Source organism: Lonchura striata, chromosome 5, assembly GCF_050655825.1.
Source record: "Lonchura striata isolate lonStrDom1 chromosome 5, ASM5065582v1, whole genome shotgun sequence".
Classification (NCBI taxonomy): Eukaryota; Metazoa; Chordata; class Aves; order Passeriformes; family Estrildidae; genus Lonchura; species Lonchura striata.
Window position 1 is genome coordinate 51353187 of NC_140707.1, and position 20839 is coordinate 51374025.

The 20839-nt window shown below is 39.2% G+C and overlaps 1 protein-coding gene across 29 annotated transcripts in view; it reads left to right on the forward strand.

Moving 5' to 3' along the window:
- Positions 1–19436, forward strand: part of GPATCH2L (G-patch domain containing 2 like) — a 33186-nt gene extending 13750 nt beyond the window's left edge. For 14 of the 29 annotated variants that reach the window (XM_085582203.1, XM_085582180.1, XM_085582187.1 and 11 more), the window contains 5 exons: positions 250–317; positions 1218–1272; positions 3231–3316; positions 12698–12789; positions 17810–19436. In XM_085582203.1, coding sequence (XP_085438329.1) covers positions 250–317; positions 1218–1272; positions 3231–3316; positions 12698–12789; positions 17810–17982 — 474 coding nt within the window. In that variant the 3' untranslated portion in view covers positions 17983–19436. Of the gene's footprint in view, positions 1–249; positions 318–1125; positions 1166–1217; positions 1273–3230; positions 3317–12697; positions 12790–14844; positions 15462–17809 lie in introns of those variants that run through there. The other 15 variants (XM_021542799.4, XM_021542797.4, XM_085582194.1 and 12 more) reach the window with 8 other exon arrangements.
- The last annotated feature ends 1403 nt before the right edge of the window (positions 19437–20839 follow it).

A 20839-nucleotide genomic window follows, 5' to 3' on the forward strand; every position in this document is an offset into this window, starting at 1 on the left:
AAGCAAATATCATCACTGAAAATAAAAAACAAGCCTCATAAATAAAATTGAATTATTTTCTGCCATTCTAATAAGTTAAGTCATCTCAGGTGACGTTCTAAAAGGAAGGAGTAAGCATGTTTAGCTGAGAGTGGGCTGGTAAGGAAAGGATGTGACCCGGGGGAGTAAGATTTATTCTTACTGGTAGCAGCAAACTGTTTTCTGTTCACTGTATGAGTTTGCAACGTTTTGCCTGTCTTTGTGTTTCAGGAGACCTCCATGAGCACTCTGGGCACCGAGAGGCTAGGTCATATTGTTAGTGATCCGCGCCAGAAAGAGTAAGGCCCTTAACAATTGTTGTATAGAACTTTGGGAAGGGAAGAAGAGCTGTAGGATCCTCTTCCCTTCTGGGGGTGAAGAACATGAAAAACTGGGTGGACACTTAAGCATAATCTGTGGAATGGGAGACAGTATTCTACTGATGGCTTCTCTGTTTTGTTACTTGTAATTGCTGACTTCCCCTTTGTTACATGTTTATATAAGGCTGCCCCAGTGTGTGGATGCTACTCAAATACTCTTTTTTTACAGTCAGCTTTTCTTTATTTCATCCTCCCTTATAATGTGCCATTGCGTTAACTGCATGTCTTTTGGATATTAAGAGGAGACAGCCCCGTATGTTCATTTTTTAAAATGCTTCTTCGTGGAGCTGTACTATGGGCACATACCCAGACTGCAGAAATGGTGCTGACAAGGCAGCTGTGAAATTACTTTTTCTTTCTTTTTTGTTATGTCTCCTTCTACAATTAGTGTATTTAAATTGTAGTCAGCACTGGAAATAGTCTTGGTGCTTATCCTTTGGCATCTCCCTAATGCTGTTCTGGGGAGTGGATAGGTAAGGATGGTATGTCTTGACTGTAGTGTGGTGGGTCCAGTCTTCACCAGCTGTTGATACCTAATTTTCTTCCTTAAGTCTGAAATTTGTTGTTTTTAATATGACTCCTGATGATGTTTAATCTTTTTCCTTCTTCCTTCATCTTTGTTCTTCCTTTTTTCTTCTTTTCTTATCCCCAACCCTCCTTTTTTTCCCCACCATGTTCGTTCCTTGGCATTGCGCCCACCTGTCCTTTCGACTCTGCCTCCTTCCAGTTTTTGGTTACCATCCATGGGGAAGAGAGATCGCAACCAGGTAAGGTGACTCTGCTTTTCCTTTTTTATTTTCTTGGTTTCCTTCTCTCTAGAAAGAACACAATGCCTGCTTCTGATTTCGCACACACTGTGTCCTGTGCACTTGAGGTAAGGCAGTCCTGTCCCTTCTCATTTTGTTAACTGATGTCTTCTGGACTTTGAACACAACCCGTTTTCTGTGCGTTGTATTGTCTATTTAAACTGAATAGCTTAGGAACTCCTTTTATTTATCTCCCTGTTTCAGGTTAGTGTTTGCCATCCTTTCTGACAGTGAGTGGAAGGGAAAATGCCTTTTGACAGGAGGAGCTTTGGCCTCTCAAAATTCCATAAGAATTGGAACATTTTTCTCTTTTTAAATGCTTTGTTTTGCCATGTTTGGCTCAGGCTTCTACCTGAATAGTCTCATCCACAGAGAAGGGAAAAAAATTGTGAGCTTAAATTATGTAGTTAAATAGCTGTAACAGGAAAATGTAAGAGGTGATAAGCAAGAGAAATAGGCATTCTTGTAACTGAAACTCTTGTGTGTGCACTTTTATATTCTCCAGTAAGTCTTTCTTAGCTTCAGTGCTAGGAGGTTTTTTGTTTTTGTTTTAAGATATAAAAGCTCAGGTTCTTAATAGCAAAGAGAAAAAAAAACTATTCTTCCATTTGAGCGGTCATGTTGTAACATGGCCATGCACACTCTTTTCTGTTCCTATGTGAGTTATTTTATGGTTGGTGAGCAGTAGGACTGAATTTTTTTAACTTTCAGGTGACTAAAAAATGCATAATTTTCAAGCCTTTGTGCAATTGTGTATTTACTATAATAATACTCTTGTCTAAAGATACGTGTAACTACATAAGCTTTAAAATGACCAAAAGTAAATAACTTTTATTTTTCTTAAATGAACTTGAATTAGCCATTCCAGTAACAGAGGGTTCCTGGTGACTCTCCCTATTGTGCAGTGGCAGTGTTACTGACAGTAAATGAGCAGTCCCACTTAAGGAGGAGCTCCCTGATAGCAGCAGCTTTGTGGTGCATCTTCTTTCTCAGAAAGGTGGAGCGTAAAGGCCTAGTACTGACTTCTGAAGTTGCAGACAGCTTGTATGAGGAGTCCAGCTACAGGTGTGGATTGTTCCTTTGTCCTTATTTAAAAATGCAAGAAAAGTGTTCTGGAGATCGGTGTAGTACTTTGCAAAGCAGATGGAAATTCATTTTGTGCTTGAGGTGTGAATTATAAATAAAGAGGAAATGCCAAATGGAAGTATAAAGCAGGTAGCCTAGAGAAACTACCAGTCTAAAGCTTCTATTTACATATTGAGCAAAGTTTGTTCCATGCATTGATTGACCAGATTCTTCCATTTCTGTCCTGACCATTAAAAATCCTGACCACTGCATTTTGTACAGCAAGCTGTCTTGCACAAGTTTGATGTCCTCAAGATTTGTCTAGTGTATGTCTGAGCATCTTAGACTAGCCTGACCATACATTGTTTCAAAAGTTTGTTTTAAGCAGTTTGCAAAGACAGCTTGTGAGGTTGGAGAGGAGTGAAGGGGCAGCTTACTTGGCACTGGAATGAATTGGGTACTCATTGTGAGCTTAACTTGGTGGACCTGTGTCTTCTAGAGGTCTGTTTCAGTGATATACACAGCCCTTGGGAATACAGGAACTGCCCTGTGCTTGCACTATTCATAACAGTGACTTTTTTCTCTACAATGTGAAGGTAGACAAGAGGCTTTCTGAAAGAGAAGCAGATTTTTTTCTCATGGCATGCAGCAATAGAGCACTTACGCTCTTAGTCAATCAGCATTTTTAATAATGCAGGTTGGAAGAAGAGTGTGCTGAGGCTGTCTGTTGTGAGAAGGTGGTTATGAGATTTGCTGTTCCACCCTTTGTGCTAGCCTTTTGTCTGAACTGAGAGTCTGTTCTCATCTAGTCTTACCCCTTGATGTGCCAGAAAGGTCTCCTTATACTATGTGAACCGCTGAAAGTCTCCTTATACTGTGTGAACAGAACAGATCTGAGGAGCTTTACCTGGACACTGTTTCTTTCAACGCTTTGCTTAAATAAAATCTCTTGACTTTCCAGTTCAATCCATTATCTCCTCTGTACTCTCTGGATGTGCTTGCTGATGCTTCCCACCGAAGATGCTCACCAGCACACTGCACTGCCAGGTAACTCCCTTGCTCTGCTTTCTTGGGGGTGTCTCACTTCCCTCTCCTGGATGTTTTCAGTAGTACTGTGTGATCTGAACAGGAGTGGACCTGTAACTTAACACACTTTCCCCTGGGAAGTCCATGTCCGAACTTAGCACAAAACGTAGCAATGCAGTTTATTTGAGAATTTCAATGAACTAAGTGCTTGCAGTATATGAAAGTGTATGACAGACAGGCAGAACATACTGTTCCTTTAGAAGTAACTGCAATGGATTCGGAAATGTGCAATGAGTTGCTGCAAGGCTTTTTTTATAGGTACAAATGGACATAGTATCATTGCCCACTATTAAAATTGGAACAAGATGAGAGGGAAAATGCTGACAAACTGGTGTGGGTGACATGCTGAAGCATTTTGCTATCTTAGGTGTCTAAAATAGACCCTCTGAGCAGATTAAAAACTCACCTGAGGTGACCTCTAATAGCTTGATACCACTCTATAGCAATAGCTGAAATTTAGATCTGGTTTGGCCAGATGTTAGGTATATTTGAGTCTGCATAGTTCGGGTTAATATACTATTCAGGCACCTTCTGCTGACTAATCCTAAATTAAATACAAATGCTGGCCTTAGAGGTGACTCCTGGTTTTGTGCTGCAGGTGACTGTCTAAAGGTAAGGTGCCCTTGAGCACTTTTGCTGTGCAGGTAGACAAGGCCTTACTTTGGACACAGTTCTGCTTATGTGCTTGTTCAGGGACCCAGTCTTAAAGAAATGTCTGGACTTTGAGCTTCATGGCTTTCTTTCCCTTGTTAATTAGCAAATAGAGCATGAAAAATGTACGAAGGTTGTATGTGTCTGAACAGAAGCTTGGCACCCACCCAGCAAAGCCTCTCTTCCCACTGGCTTCTGCAGGGAATTTTGCGATGTCGCACCATGACCTCATGCTGCTGTAAGCCAGCATGTTAAAACTGGAAAAGGGGAGGGAAGAAGAAGTCAGCTCTTAAATGTTTAACTGGATGAGAGCAAAAAGAATTCAGAAGATTGTGCATCAGCAAATTGATTTCCTTTCTGTGCTTTTGCCCCACTCTGGGGATGTTTTCTGCCTGTGAAGCAAGAAGACTGAATGGTCTCTGCATTTTCAGCTAGGATAACATTTCTTTTGCCTCCAGTGTTTTACTTGGTGCTTTATAGAAGTTTGTCTTCCAGAAAGGTGAGCTGGACAAATCCTGCTTGCAAATTCAAGCTGGGCAAAATCTCTATCTTTATGATGGTCAGTGAAGGCCCTTTGCAAAGCCAAGCTCTTTTCAAGGGATTTCTAAACCTGGAGGGATTGTGTTTGCCAGGTTTTTCTGGGTGTCTAGTTAACCATTTAATATATATGTTTGGTTCTCTCTTCTAATGAACAGATGGCTGGTGTTCTGACAAACATAATCACTGATGAGTTGTTACTGAGTTGACAGAGAAATTGTACCATCCCAGATGCAATACTGTTTTTAAATGCCTGGAGTTTGAGAAAATAGTTCCTATTTTAGTGTGAAATGTGCTCAAGAACCTTTATAGGAGAAAGAAAGAATGAGTGTGTTTTGTGGCCCCAAAACACATTGGGGCCACAATGTGGCAAAAGTTGAACTCTGGTAAAAGGAGCTTCCTTTACATAAAGATGCTGCTAAGGGCACAGAAGGAGATTGTTCCTTCAGAGAAACATCTTCTTGATAGTAATTATTCTTCAGCTTTATATGCCAAGCATACTCATTAGTAGTCCATTTTCTTACAGGAGGTTCATCTGTAAGTTCAGATAAGCTATTGCCCCAGTTAACATCTCCTGCTTTTGCCATGTAAGGAATCAATTTCAGTAGTTTGTGCTTCAGGAAGCTTCTAACAGCTTGCACCTCATCCTGGAGAAATTCTGCTCTGAAATTTGCCAGGATGGGATGTGTGTGTGGGAAGCAAATCCTCTCAAATAATATGAAACATATTGGAAAATAAATGGTCTTGATCTTGTGGCCATCCAGTTTCTTCAATCTGATGCCTGCTGTGCCATGCAAAATCTCCTTTCTCTGCTTTGTTTCTGCTCTGATAGAGTGTGTCCAATGGAGTATATTTACCAAATGGAGTCTTTTCTCTGCTATGGAACTGTTTTCTTTGTCTCACTGGTGGATTTTGGTGCAGTTTATCTGGAAGACTGGTAACCCAGTACTTTTGTTTAAGCCGAGCTGAAGGCCAGAATACTGAGTGCAGCTGAGGACTGAGAAGGAACCTCCTCCTTGACACTGACATGCCTATGTGGAAGGTTCCTTGGGAAGTCTTGTTTGAAAAGCAGTATAAATCATACACTACCTTTCTTGATTTATGTCTGTGATGAGAAGAGCTTTCATTCAAAGTGTATGCACAGCACTGGGAATTTCACACCCATCATTAGAAGCAGTTTTGTGTGTGTGGTGACTGTTATCATTAGTGCTGTAATTTTATTTTGTGAAGCAAGGAGAGTTTTCTGCTTTCTTGCAGTCTTCCCAAGGGATGGCTGTTGTATTAATTTGCTGTATTGCCTCCTGGCTGTTCCCAGACTGTTTTTCCTCTTCATCATGGAATTTTTAATGGCCCTGCTGCCTCTCGGGAGGCATGCAAGGAAGAGTACCTCAGGGATCTCTTCTTTTTTCACATGCCTATAATTACTCTCCTTTAAGAGCACAAAACGTTTGCTAATCATGTCTTGTCTGTTAAGGTTTTGACTTCACGATGCAGACTGCTAAAAGCAAGCAAGTAGAGACTAACACGGGCAACTCAAGGAATCCTTCCCTCTTTCCCCTTTGCCTGTTTGCCTCTCTGGGTGGAGTGGTCTGAACATAATTTTGTTTTTGAGCTTCTGCTTAAGAGGATTTTGTATAGGCTGAAGTTGAATATTTTTTTAGATGTTGGTTATTCAATATCCTATAGCTGAGAAGATGTTGTAGGTTGTTAGTTGATGGAATGCTATTCCCTTGAGGCAGGATAAGAGGCAGGAGAAGAGCCTAGAACCAATGTTCCCTTTGATTTGAATAGTAGGCAGAATAAGGGAGGAAGGTAGAAGATATATTGTCCCTAATGCCATATATTATTTTCCTATCTTAGAAAATAGGATTAGGAGTGAAAAAAAGCAATTAAATGTTCCTGCTGGAGGTCATAGGAAAAGTGGACCTTGGATGGCAGGCAGATGTTGAAGGTGGAGACTTGAAGAATTGTATTAGACTTTTGAACAACATAGATAAAGACAATTGCTCTGCAATGTTAATACTAACTGTAAATCTAGAGCGTAATCTGATTTACAAGCAAGTCTGTCATCTTGTCTGGGACATGGGATAAAGATGTAGAGGCATGAGTGATCTCATTTACTGCCAGTTGCCCCATACTCTGGGTTTGGTGGTGCTGTTAAATTGAACAGACTCAAATATCTTAAATTCTAGTTCTGACTCTGGAAATACTCTTATGAAAATAAATATTGTTCTGTCATTTCTGTATCTGTAAACAGAGATCTTGATATTTCTACCTCTTACCAAGTATATGGAAGTACAGGAGGGATTGCCTGCAATGTGAGGCCTTTTCTGAGGCAGCTGAAGGAGTGAGCAGATGTCCACAATTTCATACTTTCCCGCTTGAGCACTATCCAGTGCATTCTAGGCAACCTTTCTCCCTATTTTTTACACTTTTTCCATTTAGTTGGAGGATTTTCATGTCTTTCTTTGCTAAAGCCTGGCTAATATTCCAGTTGGGAATATAACTGAATTCTTATGACAGGCATGCAATGAACAGCAGCTATCAACCTAGTGTCACATGCAGTTGACTGGGGCTGAATATTCCCATTTTGATGAATCCTAAATCTCTGGAGTGAAAAATAAATTCCCCTTGGCTTCAGAATTTTTTTACTTGCTATTTCAAATCTGTGTACTCAGCATATCTAGCAAACAGTAGGAGTCTTTCTGGCACAGTTACAGTGTGATTCAGTGTGAAAATAGGGAATATAATATATGGGATTACATCTTGGTTTGGAGTGCTTACATGGAAAACAAGAAGAAAATGCATTCACTTGAATTTGCCACATGCAGACTTTTAGGAATGAAATTGCTACATCATTATAATGCTTACTTGGGGAACAGACTGCTGCTGTTGAAGATCTATGAGATTTAGATGATTGAAGAAGTGAGCTGACCTATTAGAGATTTTGGAATCTGAAAATGTGCTCTAGAAGCCTTCCCAAGAGGCTCTGCAGGACACAGGAGACTGCTGTGCATTGGGAATATCTACACTGGGATGTGATAGCAAGAACCACTTGTGCTTGTGAGAGCTTTGCATGCAGATAGGATAAGCAACTTGTATTGATTTACACATGTTATGTGCAGATTAGACTGATGCCCAGCTGGCTCTGTAGTCAAAGGGGAGGAAGAATTCGGCTTTTACTATTAATTTTGTGAAGCCATCATCAACAGCCTCAGGTAACACCTCAGGGCTTAGAGAAAGAGCCTTTCATTTGGTTTGTGTTTGCCCTGAATAAAGCATCACAACAGCAACGGCTGGGTTGTGTGGAGTTTTAGTAGCAGTATTTTTGTTAAGAGGCAGTCTCTATTAACATTCACTTTAACATGAGGATAATAACATCTCTTGTTTTTATAGTATTAGACTAATGACTGCCTCTCACTTTCATCGTATAATCCACATGCTTTGCTTCTTCTGAGGATAGGGTTAGAATAAAGAATGTAAGCAGACAAGCTGGATGATGTGAGATGACAGCCAGAGGCATACACCCACAAGTGTGCCTCTTGCCTCCAAGGCCACAGGTTGTCACATTTAGCTCGGTATGGCCTTTTCAGAGACCTTTGTTGTGAGACTGAGCTGGTTTTTACCCTGAATTTTAAAAGAGTGGGCTTCATGCTACAGTTTAGACTTCACAGATAGTGAAGTTTTCAGGGTCCTGATGCTGTCCAGTAAGATCCTTTGTGGGCTGGTGTCTGCTTGGGCTCTGTATTGTCTCCCACAGATTATATTGCCAATCCTAATTTTCTGTTGAAATACTGTGGTAGATATAAAAAGTGGCAAGCTCCAGTGCGTGGTCTCCTCAAACTGTAGAAGTGAGATGGGAGTCCTGTGTATGCAAGTGCTGATCGTTAAAAATTATGTAAATAAAGTCATAGAATAAATACGTGGAAAAGAAATGAAAGGAAGCATTACTTCTGACACATTAGAGACTACCATGAATTTCATCTTTCTGCATAACAAAGTCTGTTTTTTCTCCAGCGTGACCTGCATACAGAATTGGGTGCCATAAGTACTATTTAAAAACAAAAGACAAAAAGTATTTCCTGAGTAATTCCTTTAGTTTGTCATTACAAAAAATATTATCACTGTCAAAAAGACACTATAGACTTTTCATATTGTTGAAAGCCATTTTTCCTACACATGTGTAATTTTTCACTCACTAACTCCTGGCAGTGACTGCTGTGTGAATTGAATATATTGCAGCCAACAAAACAGTCACATTTTTGATCCTGATGTGTTTCTCTAAGTGTGTTCTGCTTTTTCTCTTCCAGGGTTAGAATTTCAGTCATCTCTAGATTGTAAACTACATTTCATGTTAGTCTCTGGTCACCTGGCAGATCCACCTGTAACTAAGCACTGCAACTTTGTTTTTTTTTCTTATGATAAACCTGTCGTAGTACAAAAGAAACCAGGAAATTATCTTCTCATTACTGTTTATGCAAAATTAAAGAAAGCATGGAGGCCTAGCAGAAGGGATTGAAGGCTAGTAAGGACAGTGTAAGTCCTATTCTACTTTGTAAGTTTAGGTCCAGATCTTTCAACTCACAAAGTTGTGTTCTCAAACTTCTTCACAGGGAGGGCTGTGACAATGCACAAATGCATTTTCTGTCAACCTTCCCTGTTCTATTCTACTTTAGAGTATTTTTTAACTGTTCAGAAGAGTTGTTAAAATTTAGCTTTGGAAGGAGAACTAATTAATCATTGCAACTTGTGATATTTTTACATTTTATAATTCAGCCTATCCATTGCTATGTTGGGTACTATGCATATCCATGACTTGATTTTCCTAGGGATAGTGTTTGTAGGAGTCTATAGGAGTCTGCTGTTAAATTGGGATTCATTAGTTCTATTATTTCACTGAAATAGACCTTAATGGAAGCTAGTGATTAGAAATTTACACTGAGAAGTGTGCTATCTACCAAAAATCTCCATTTCTCATAAGTTATACCTCAGACATCCTTTCTGTCCAGGCTTTAATGAGGACTCTCATCCCTGAATGCAGTCTTCGCTCTTCTCTCTCCCAAGGTACTTACCACCTGGAGATTCCCTGCAGATTTATGGTGCCTGTAAAGTACACCAGCCACTTGAAATGACACTTTTACCACTGGGTCAGTCAGAGCCAGTGAATAATCAATAGGTTCCTGATTTACTAACTGAAGTGTGGTGATCAATAAGGGATAAACCTGGAAGAAAAACATGTTACAGAGACAATTTATGACCTCTGAGCCTTTGCATCTTAGAGGCAGGTCTACTAGATACAGCATTCTTGCTAGTAGTCTTCCACTGAACTATGATTTGCCTTGACTTTTACAAGAAGGGATTCTGAAATTCTTCTGTTTTCATCTTTCTTTTTTTTTACCCTTTTTGTAATCATCAGGTAAGGGTAGGTGTTTGAGTATGTAGCTGAGAGCCAGGAGCTTTTATGCAAAATCTAGCTGTAACATTTGTGAGCTGGGAAAAATTGCATAAAGTCTCTAGGAAATGATAGTGCATAGTGATTCTCCACCAAGGATCAACTGGCTAATGTTGGTGTAAGTTCTTAAAATTAAAAAGGGAACATTTAAAAATAATTTTTGTTGTTATATTATTTAAAATTAATTTGATTACTATATACAATTATGTAGTCTTGCAGTTAGTAATATAATACTGTGTCACTGATGCAAAATAAAAAACTGAATATTTTATTCAGGCTATGTGTGTTTAGATGTTTCAGAATACATGGTTATAGCTATGTTACAACACTATAGGCATGATTATAGTAATGTACAAAAGCAGTTTTTAGCATCCACAGAATTACTTACAAACATGAGATTTGAATGTGCATTCTGTAGATGTGCTAGTATTTTTGAAAGCTTTTTACCTCTAGGGATGGTTTCTCTAACCACCTGCCTGGGCAGTTCATTCCAATGTTTGACAGCCCTTTTCTTTGAAGAAGGTCCTACTGATATCTAACCTGAACCTCCCCTGGTGCAGCATGAACCTATGTCTTCTCATTCTTCTGCCAATTGACTGGGAGAAAAGACTGACCCTCACCTGGCTACACCTCCTTTTAGGTAGTTGTAGAAAGCAATATAATCTTCCCTGAGCTTTCTTTCCCCCAGGCTAAACAACCCCAGCTTCCTCAGCTGCTCCTCACAGGGCTTGTGCTCTGGACCCTTCACCAGCTCCATTGCCCTTCTCTGGACATGCTCCAGCACCTCAATGTCTTTCTTGTAGTGAGGGGCCAAGAACTGGACATAGGACTTGAGGTGTGGCCTCACTGAATAAAGGGGAGTGATACCTTCCCAGGTTCAACTGGCCACAATATTCATGATCCAAGCCATGATGCCACTGGCCTTGGCCACCTGGGCACACACTGGCTCATGTTCAGCCGCTGTTGATCAGCACCCCCAGGCCCGTTTCCTCTGGGCCATTTTCCAGTCACCTTTCCCCCGGCCTGCAGTGATGAATGGGGCTGTGGCCAAAGTGAAGGATCCAGCACTTGGTCTTGGTGAGTTTACTGAGAGTACACTCAATCCCCTCAGGAGAGTTCTTTGACTGGTTGTATTAATATGTGCTCCCAGATTTGAAAAACTGGCTATCTGTGAAATGTGGCACTATTTAAAATTTTTGAAACTATTCTTCAATGTCAGATTTAGAGGACAGATTTATAGACTTCTTGTAGAACTTTTGAATTTTAGTTGAGAAGACGGAACAGTAAGTATTTCCTTTTTTTTTTTGTGGTTGCACTTTTTTTTTCAGGTAAGTAGATGGACCCAGTAGCATTCAAACAGTTTATAGACTGGACTAGTATAGGAATTTCTTTGTGATCCCTGCACTGTTCTATATAGATACAATAACACGATTTGCTTTTGCATAAATGCAGCATCTAAAATAATATGTATTGTAAGTATATGGGTTTGATTTTTTTTTGTAGATTTTTGTCATGGAAATTAAAACCCAAGAAGTTTTCTTTTTGTTATATTTCAAAGGCTTTAGTATATGATAAAACTGTTTCTTAAACTTCCAGGATTTTTTAAAAAAAAGTCAAAGTAACAAGCTTTGAAGGCACTGAAGCTTTTCAGCACTTAATCATCGAAACTTATAGGGTTACGAATTTTACATCATGTAAGCTCTTCACAGTCTTTAACTGATTTTATTTGCACTGTACTGCATTTCAGATCTGATACTGCACATCAGATCTGATTATAAGAGAGACCAAGAAACTTGCCAACAGAAGTCTGTTATATTAGACAAAGAAGGGATTTGAATCCAATATCATTGCTAAATTATGCATTTATATTCATTATGGACAGTATTTGAGGAAGTTCTCTGGTCTGCTACAAAGACTATTATTTCTGAATTAAACTTTTCTGCTTTCTACAGCTATATGATTTGGAGGAGTTCTCAACTCAAGTCAGTTCCAACAATACAGATTTCTTCTTCATTGGCAAATGGCTACTTCTTAATTGACAAATGATTAAACAGAAACAGCCATCAGTAGGCTTCAGACTTAACCGTTGATATTAACAGAACAGATCATGCTGTTCAGCCAGTTTAGAGGTGCAACAAGGCTGCCATAAGTCAGATTCAGCTGTTTGCACAGCACTTTAATAAGGAAGTAAGAATTTTAAAAATGCATGAGACAGTTTTGCATTCCTAACTTTACAAACTTAACTATTGTAATGGAAACAACATGCACGGGCATTTAGCATTATAGGTACATTCTAAGATGACTCTACAGTATCAAATAGATTGCAAAATAATCTCTAAGGAGAAAATATCACACAGTTTGTGTAAAGAGCAATCTTGCACACATTTGTTATTCTTGCATAGAAGTAATGATAGGACACAGGTCATATCACTGCTTCATTACATCTTTATGTATGCAAGGAGTTAGTTTGGAGTTAATACAAAACCAGAAGGTAAAAGGCTTTAAAGGTTAAGAAATAATTATTCTTCTGAATAGTTTTTGTGTGAGCTGTTAAAGGAAATAGAAATATTGACAAAGAATGTGAGCAAAACTCCCTGAGAAACTTTTGGGTTGTGCTACTTACTTTGGGAAAGTAGGAGCTGGAGGTGACTGGTCAGTCTTACAGAAATGTGATATTGGAACTGAGTTTATCTTCTCCATAGGCAAGCAAATGTCCACCTGGGACCACCATGTTCAAGGGACATCAAGAGGAAACGAAAGCCAGCTGCAGCCTCCATATCTAGCCCAACATCAGGTAACCTGCCATCATTTTTATAGTCTTGCCCCTTTTGAGCAAAGCACCTTAGGCAAAGGTAGTGTTACTGTGGTTGGAAACTAATGGAATGTGTGAGAGGGCATATCGTGTTTTTGTATAGCATCAAAAGCTGCCTACTAAACAATTCTTTGGCAATGTAGCAATGTTAAGTTAATATAATTTGCAGTGCTTCACCTTACTGTGAATAGTTACCTGCTTCTTCATAAGGTGTTATTTCCACTGTCCTAAATTATGCAGTTAATGGTAATAGGCAGTTGATCAGTATGCACAGTGTGTTCCTTCAGTGTTGGGCTGGCATTAGCTAGTGGCTCTGATGCCTTTATCAGGGCGTTTGTAGACACTTTTAACAGGAACAAAAATCTGGCAATTTTTGCATAATCACTGGGTGAAACTACTTATCCCTTGCAGGTTGTCTTACACTTTTGGATGAAAATAGTTTTTTCTTGTTATGGGTATGTAGTCATTAAATGGCTGGTCTATTTTCATATGGCAGATTTGTGAAAAATCACTGGTTAGTCATCAGAATATGAAAAAGCTTTAATCTGGTGAACATGGTGCGTTTTAGGATGCTTCTTTCTGTCCCTTCACCTTACGCTGTCTTGCGACTATCCACTGATACATGTTCTTCCAACTAGTTTATTAATAACTGTTCTTGTAATCCAGTAACAAGGTGGTGGGTAAGATGATGGAAAAAATGGAGATGTGAAAACAGTGGGGAAGACCAAATAAACTGGTGATTAATAGGAGGAAGTTGTGTTTCTTCCTTGGGCTGGTGGATAGACAGAATAATGAAGTAGGGAAGAAAGCTGAGCTTTCTCTCCAGGCCACTGATCTGGACTGCAAACTGTCAGAAAGATTCTGTACTAAAAAAAAGAAGAGAGAAGAACATTAATAATCTGTTGTTCAGCAAAAGTCTCATCTATTCTTGATTATTTATTTAGGTTATTCTTTCCTGGCTTTTGAGTATTCCATTTTGGGATATTTGAACTTCTGTAGTAAAAGGGATAGTATCTGAAACCACGGAATCTTAGCACTGGAATACTAGATTTTCTTTGTATGAATGCTAATGTCTCGCTTTCCCCTGTCACTTGTCCATTTATTTATTACTCAGAATGTATTATGTATTGGATTGCTGGTCACTTTCTATAAGGAGAGCTTCTGTTTCCATGCTTACATGTTTCAAAGTGCTATTTAAGTTGTACTTGCCTGATTAGGCAAATTGTGTACTGAACACTTTTTGAAGAGTTGAGAGTGCATCTGGAGTGGAACTTAGCTCTGGAAATAGCACACGGGTTTGGAAATTAACTATGGAAGAGGGAGAGAGGATTATTATGTATTACAAAATAAGGAAGAAATGTAGTTAGTAGAGTATGGGCAGCATGCTTATGCTGATCATCGAGAGACAAGGTCTGCAAAGTCTTTAATGGTCAGAAATGGTAAAGATCTCTTCCTGAGATCCTATTTAGACATATCATCAGCCAAGTGAAGAGCTGTGGGCAGGACTTGCTGCAGTACTGACTTGTGGAAAGAAAACTTTTATGATTGGGTAACTGAAGTTGTGTCCTAAATAATGTTCTACTATAGACTCCCAATTATAGCTGAAGCACAACCTCGACATGTAACTTGGTAACTTCGGGAATTTGATGTTATTTCTGTCAAAGGAGATTTTGCTATGGAATTATTAATGCCTAAAAAGATACTTAGTATTATTCTGCAATGTAGAATTAATTGGACACGCTTACGTTTGCTGGATATTGATGAAATTAAGATTTTTCTCCCTTGCCATGCATCTACTCACCCCCATATAAATACTATATGCTGGGGTTCCCATGTGCCTGAGGAGTTGTGGCAGTCTCTGTTTTTTCACTTGTGAGGCTTTTTGTGTTTGTGGTATTTTACTTTTGCAGAAGGTGAAGCGCAGGTAAATCAGAATACAGGCCCGTGCCTGTCATGCAGACACAGAGTGCTGGATTTCTTCACCTTTAAATAGCTCCTTCGCTGAGTCCAACTGCTCTCGTCTCACTTGTTGACCAGGTCCTGCTTCAGTGATCTTCTTTTTTGCAACCTGAGTGCCCCGTGGAGGTGAAGGACACAGCCTGAGCTGGCTTCATCAGTCAGCAGAACAAATGGGCTTGCTCTGCCGAACATCGGGCCATCTCGGATTCCACCTCTTTTATAGAGATGAGTGATGAAGAGGGGCTCGTTCCGCTTTGCCGCTGTATTAATACACATCAGGGGCCAGCTCCTGGCACTAAATCACGCTACTGCATACATCTGTTATCGGACTCCTCACCAGTGTGATGAACAAGACTGCAGATAGAGGCTTCCTCGTGTCATTCTTTATAGGATTTTCCTAAAAGAATAAATAGCTCAAATCTCTGCCAACACTATCCCCTGTCATTGTGATGAATTTAGCTTCTTTCTTAAACATGCAGCTACAAATCTTCCCCTGTCGCCTCACCCTTCCACCATCCACAGAAAGTTTTGAGTTGAATTTGGCTGAAATCAGAAGATGCTAATAAAAGGCAGATGAGATGTGGATGCTGTTTCCCTCCTCAGTGCAGGAATGAGAAAAGGCAGCTAGAGATAATATTTATTTGGGAACCAAGGAACTAAATTTATTCCGTGTCTTCTCACATACTTTCATGACTGTGAGTATTTCTGAGTTCTGATAAAGTATCTTTTCCCAGAGACCCTTGCATGAACATCAAAAAACTGCATTGTAGAAGTGCCTTGGGTCTCTATTGTATTGCTATAGTATTAAAGTGCAAGTCTTAATCCTGCTCTTTGAGGCTAACTGGCCTAAATACCATAACTGAGCTGTTGAGAGCAACAAAAAGTGGGTAGAAAATTTAGAATTAATTTGCACTTCAGGAAATAACTTTTATCAAAATTAAGTTGGACAAACTTATGCAAATATTCAGAGAGACTGAAAATTAATGTTTTCCACACTAAGACAATCGAACAGTGTGAGCCCTAAAGCATGAGGCCTTCACTTGATAAGAACCAAAATCTGGCTGGTGTAGTTTGGCAGTAGAATAAGGAAATCTGGAGGAAGTTAAGGCTGACTGTACTGGATTAGACCAGAGATTCATCCAACTCAGTGACCAACAGCTAGTGCCTAGGGAGGAAGAAGGTCTGTGGTGGTAAAGGTCCTTTGATGTTTCAGTGGTCTGAACCTTGGAAAGCTTGGATAGTGTCCTTGTGTTTAGTTACTTTCCATTGCAATCCAGTAAATTTGGAATCATATCCCCAGTGGCACAGTAGGGCTTGTCTGAGAAATACTGCATAAAATGTTATTCTCATGGAAGTTATTCTCTAGTTTGAAAGGAATCTGATGAAGGCTGTCATGTCTGTCTTCATTTTGTTAGAATAGGCCACAAGTACAGATGGTTGTGTCATAAATGGTGAACAACTACTGATCTTTACACTGATGTTTTTAATGTTTATGTGGTTCAATCCTCTATGTATGTAGCAGTGCACATGGTAACTGGCATCCTAATCAGCTATTACAGTGAGTCTGGGGTAAAAATATGCATAAATAAATTTTTGTCTGCCTTGCCATGTATTCACACTTAGCTTGTAAAAAAGGTGACAGCAGCCTGTGAGACTGCTTATTGGAGAACAGTCTGATGAGTAATAGCAATTTGGTGAACTTTCCCTCTCCTATTTCTTGCTAATTATTCACTCTGCCATGCCCAGAAACAAGAAGCCAGTTTCAGTCCTTTTCTTTTTCTCTTTTTATCAGGAAAGATGGAGAGCCTGAGTGTGAAGGCTGCTAGCAAGGAGCGCATAGTGTAGTATCGGTGGTGATTGTGAGTTTAAGGACTGATTTAGTTGTTGGGTTTTTTTTTCATGTTTCATATGGCCTTCAGGTGGAGGAAGATGATGGACTGGATGTAAAATTGCAAGATACTTTTGTCAGCTGTGTTGTAGCTGTATGGGAATGTGACTCACCATTTTGGATTTACAGAAGCAGCATTGTTGGGGTTCCAGATCTACTAAATGTGGAACCTCAAGCATTGAACCAGCTTTTTATTTAAACTTCAAAGCAATCTGTCCTCTAATTGAGGCTTGCTGTGGCATCTTTATCTTTCATCCACTACAGAGCAGCAGATGCAACTTGTAATTAAGACACACAAACAACTATTATCTGTTGTGAGACTACAATGAAGAAATGTATTTTGTATTGAAGTAGTTACTTATTTAAAAAAAATCTGTTTACCCTGAAGACTCCTATGGCAATTCTCTTCTTTACCTGGCACTGTTCTGCTTGTGGGGATTGAGTGATTCAGGATACTGAGAATTGGATTGAACTCTCATATCTCTAGGTTTTTGGCAATCCTTCTGGAAATTTGGGTGGCTGTTGAGTTGAGCTATGGATCTGCAAATCTCTCTGGCTATTATAGCCTGTCCTATTTTGAAGCAGTGGTTATATTGAGAAAATAAGAATGGATTTCAACCTACTTTGGCAAGTAGTTTCTTGTCATAATATGCTGATTTATCATGTTGAATATATGTGGAGGTTCGTGGTACTGCCTTTACTGGGTGAGGAGAGGTATGTTTTCCTCTTTAGATGAGCTTAGCAACCTGAAATTTGCCACACCTTCAGAGACTTTGAAAGTCTCAAGTAGAAAGCTAATTGAGTCTTTGCAAGGAGTCCAAGTTATTTTAAGCTGAATGATTGTGAATTGATTAAATATGGGACAGCTAAAACTTTTGATTTTCAACAGGAACTCTGACTAAGGGAACTAGTTAGTGGACTGGGAACGTAGAGTTTTGAATGTGTGAATCATTAGAGCAAAATTGTTAATGCTGTCAAGGACCTCTATTTTAGAGGAATTTGGATGGAGAACCTTTAGGAATTCAATAAATAATATCTTCATAAATTAAATTATATATATGAGGGGTTTGCCATTAAGTCAGTTTTTCTAATTTTTTTATTGCCCTTTCTTACTGTCTTTCTCTGTTTCCCCCTTCCTGCAATTTTATATTCCAGCAACGTTATCTGTCCACATGGATGCGGCAGAATCAGAGCTACCAGCAACACCTTCCTTGAGATCCCAGAACTCTGAGTGGACTGAGAAAACACCAGCAGCTGAGAAATCTACTACTGCTGTCTCCAGTAACTTTTTTAAAATGCCGCCAGAGAAGAACCCTGGGTACAGCTAAAAGGAAGCATTGCAACTGTAAAGGCTTGCTCGATTTTGGAAGTGTTTGATTCTGGTGTTTGTCTGCACCGAACATCATGTTTGGCAGTAGTGGTATCTCCAGTATTGGTGCGTGATGCGTGCCATCATCCAGGCTGGTCTGTGTGCCTCACACACCTAATCATCTTTGTAAATCTATGTTTAAAGAAAAGGTAATCAGTGTTGGGACTGCAGTGGCTTTTAGAAATTTTCCTGCTATTACTGTATTTATTATGAATTCATCTCTTTCTCTGATTCCAGCTCATATGTAGTAGGTCATGTACAGGTTCTTCTGGGTTTTCATATCTTTCTTCACCCACTGGACATGTTGCTTGTTTATGTATTTGGCATTTTCATGGTGAAAGTCCCACTGCCATTCAAGGAGGCAGGAGTTTCCCTCTGCTTGCTTCCAGACCAGAAGGATTTCTTGGCTGGGGAATGAAGAGGGAATATTAACGCATTGAAACATGAAACCTGAATCTTGTATTAGCAGAATGTTTTCTGGGCATGTGCTGATGGATTCAAATCATGTTGCTTCTGGTAAAGCAAATATGGTGCTTGTCTATGTAGAAATTGCCATTAGGTCACTGGCAGCACTGTCCATTTGACCTTTTCCTTCTCCCTCGTTCTGAATGTCCTCAGTCTTTATTGTGTACTGCATGTTCATTCCTACTGGATAAGGATTTGGGAGAACTACTTGGACATAAATGTGCAAGCTGGTGTCCTAGATAGAAAGCTGGACCCTTGAATATTGTTGCAGTATGGTAGAAGATTATACAAAACTTACATATCTGAGTGTATAAATTAAAAAATATCCGTTAGTGTTTCTAAAGGATGCTTGTTGAAGTTGACATGCCATTGAACAAAAAAAAGCCATTTTAAGTATCATCTGAGTTCAGAATGTTACAGGTATAGATCAGACTCCTGTATCATGCTTCCTCTCCTTTCAGAAGTATTGTCTGCTGTACCGACTGGAGATGATTGCACATTATACTGCAGTGTACACTAAAGAGATTCTCTTCACAGAACTTCAACTTGGTCTGCTGTTGCCTTCTGTGTTGCAGAATATATGGACTTATCTTGGGCTGTGTTTTCAGAATATGTACCTGTATAGCATGTACAAAGGAAAGGTGGCCTCACAGCTTCTTGAGTCCTTTAAATCCTGTTTGTATGAATAGAACTTTTTCCTTTCCTCATGTGGAGCTTTCAGACAGGACTGTTTAAACTTGTAAAGTCTGTTTTGATTGTGGCAGTGCATCTAGCACTCTTAAGCAGACAGCAAAATTTGCGTGATTTTACTGATTCTGCAGTGTTCGGTTCTCTTCTGAATCAAATGACAGAGTGATAGATTTGATTGGGGGAATATGAAGCAATGATTTATATAAGCTGTGTATTAAAAGGGGAAATGATCATAATATAGACGAAACAGAAACTGAATGACTTGCTAAATCATGATTGACAAATATAGGTAGTTATAGGACATGCACACTGTGTCTGATCCCTAATACCTACTTATTCTCGGGGAGACATCCAAATTGGATTTATATTTTGCAGCACAAGCAAACTCAGATCTGTCACTATAAATCCTTCTCAAACTTTTTTTTTTTCTTAATTTGTGTAGTACATTTTAGAAGTAATTATAACAGGGAAACCCTTTTTTACCTTAATGGAGGACTACAGAAGTCCGTTTGGATTACAGGACAAACTGTAACAATTTATAAAGGAAGAAGTGTTCCTTTTTTAAAGTTGTCATGGCTTTGTCTTATTTATAGCTATTTTGAACAATGATGCCTAAGGGGTAACACAGGATGCTTCAGCACTGGCAGGCCTGCAATCTAAAACATCTGAAGAGAAGGTAAACCTGAAAAGTGGTAGTTTGACTATCTATTACTCATGAATACAGTGAATGGGGAAGGTGATAATGTTCTCCTGACAACTTGCAGATAAAATTTAGGATTTGAAGCCTTGTAATCTAAACTGCATGCTGCTCTAATGATAATGAGTGGTGCCCTAAAAGAGGATTTGTGAAATTGGCTTGTTTTGATCATGTGGAGTATCCTCCACAACCTCTCTGAATTTGAGTCTGTTCAACAGACTTACTCAGATTACTGACCGTTCAGCTTTATACAGTAAATACAATTTATTTTATTTACATACAATTTTTAGCCATTGTATTCCCTTTTTAAAATCAATTGTGATATATCTTGCTACATTGTGAGTATTCTGAGTATTGTCCAAATAGTTTTCTCTCTTCTGTGATGTCAGGATGCTTTAAAAGCTTTTTCAAGAAAGGTGTTAGGGAATCAAGAGCCTTCATCTCATAGTGGTGGTAGAGGGGTGGGTTGCAGTGTTTCATGTGATTTTTCTCTGAGTGCAGGGAAGAATTTATCATATTTCCCTATTGAGGTCAGTAGCAGTATTATCTGGTTAAGCCCTTACTTAGGTTGTTAACTCCTAAGAGGTATTTCTTGCCTTTAAAGGCAGACTGTAACCGTGGCAGTACTGAAGTACAATTGTGGGAGTGTCTTGACAAGCCATACTTCCTGCTATGGCAACTTTGTGGAAGTTCCAGGAGACTCCAATTATTGCAACTGCCCTGTCTTTCCTATTTCTAGGTTAGAATCCATTTACAAGTCAGTCAGATTCTCAACCAAATTTGATTCTACTGAGTGGTAGGCAAGCTAAATGTATCGTGTATCTTGCTACTCCAGGGTATTTATCAAAATGTATCTTCAGACTTGATACAGATACCTTGTACCTTGATACAGATTTTAGTATCTACAGCATTCTTAGATGAATAAAATCCATTGTTTTGCCTCTTTTTTTCATCTAAGGCAGAT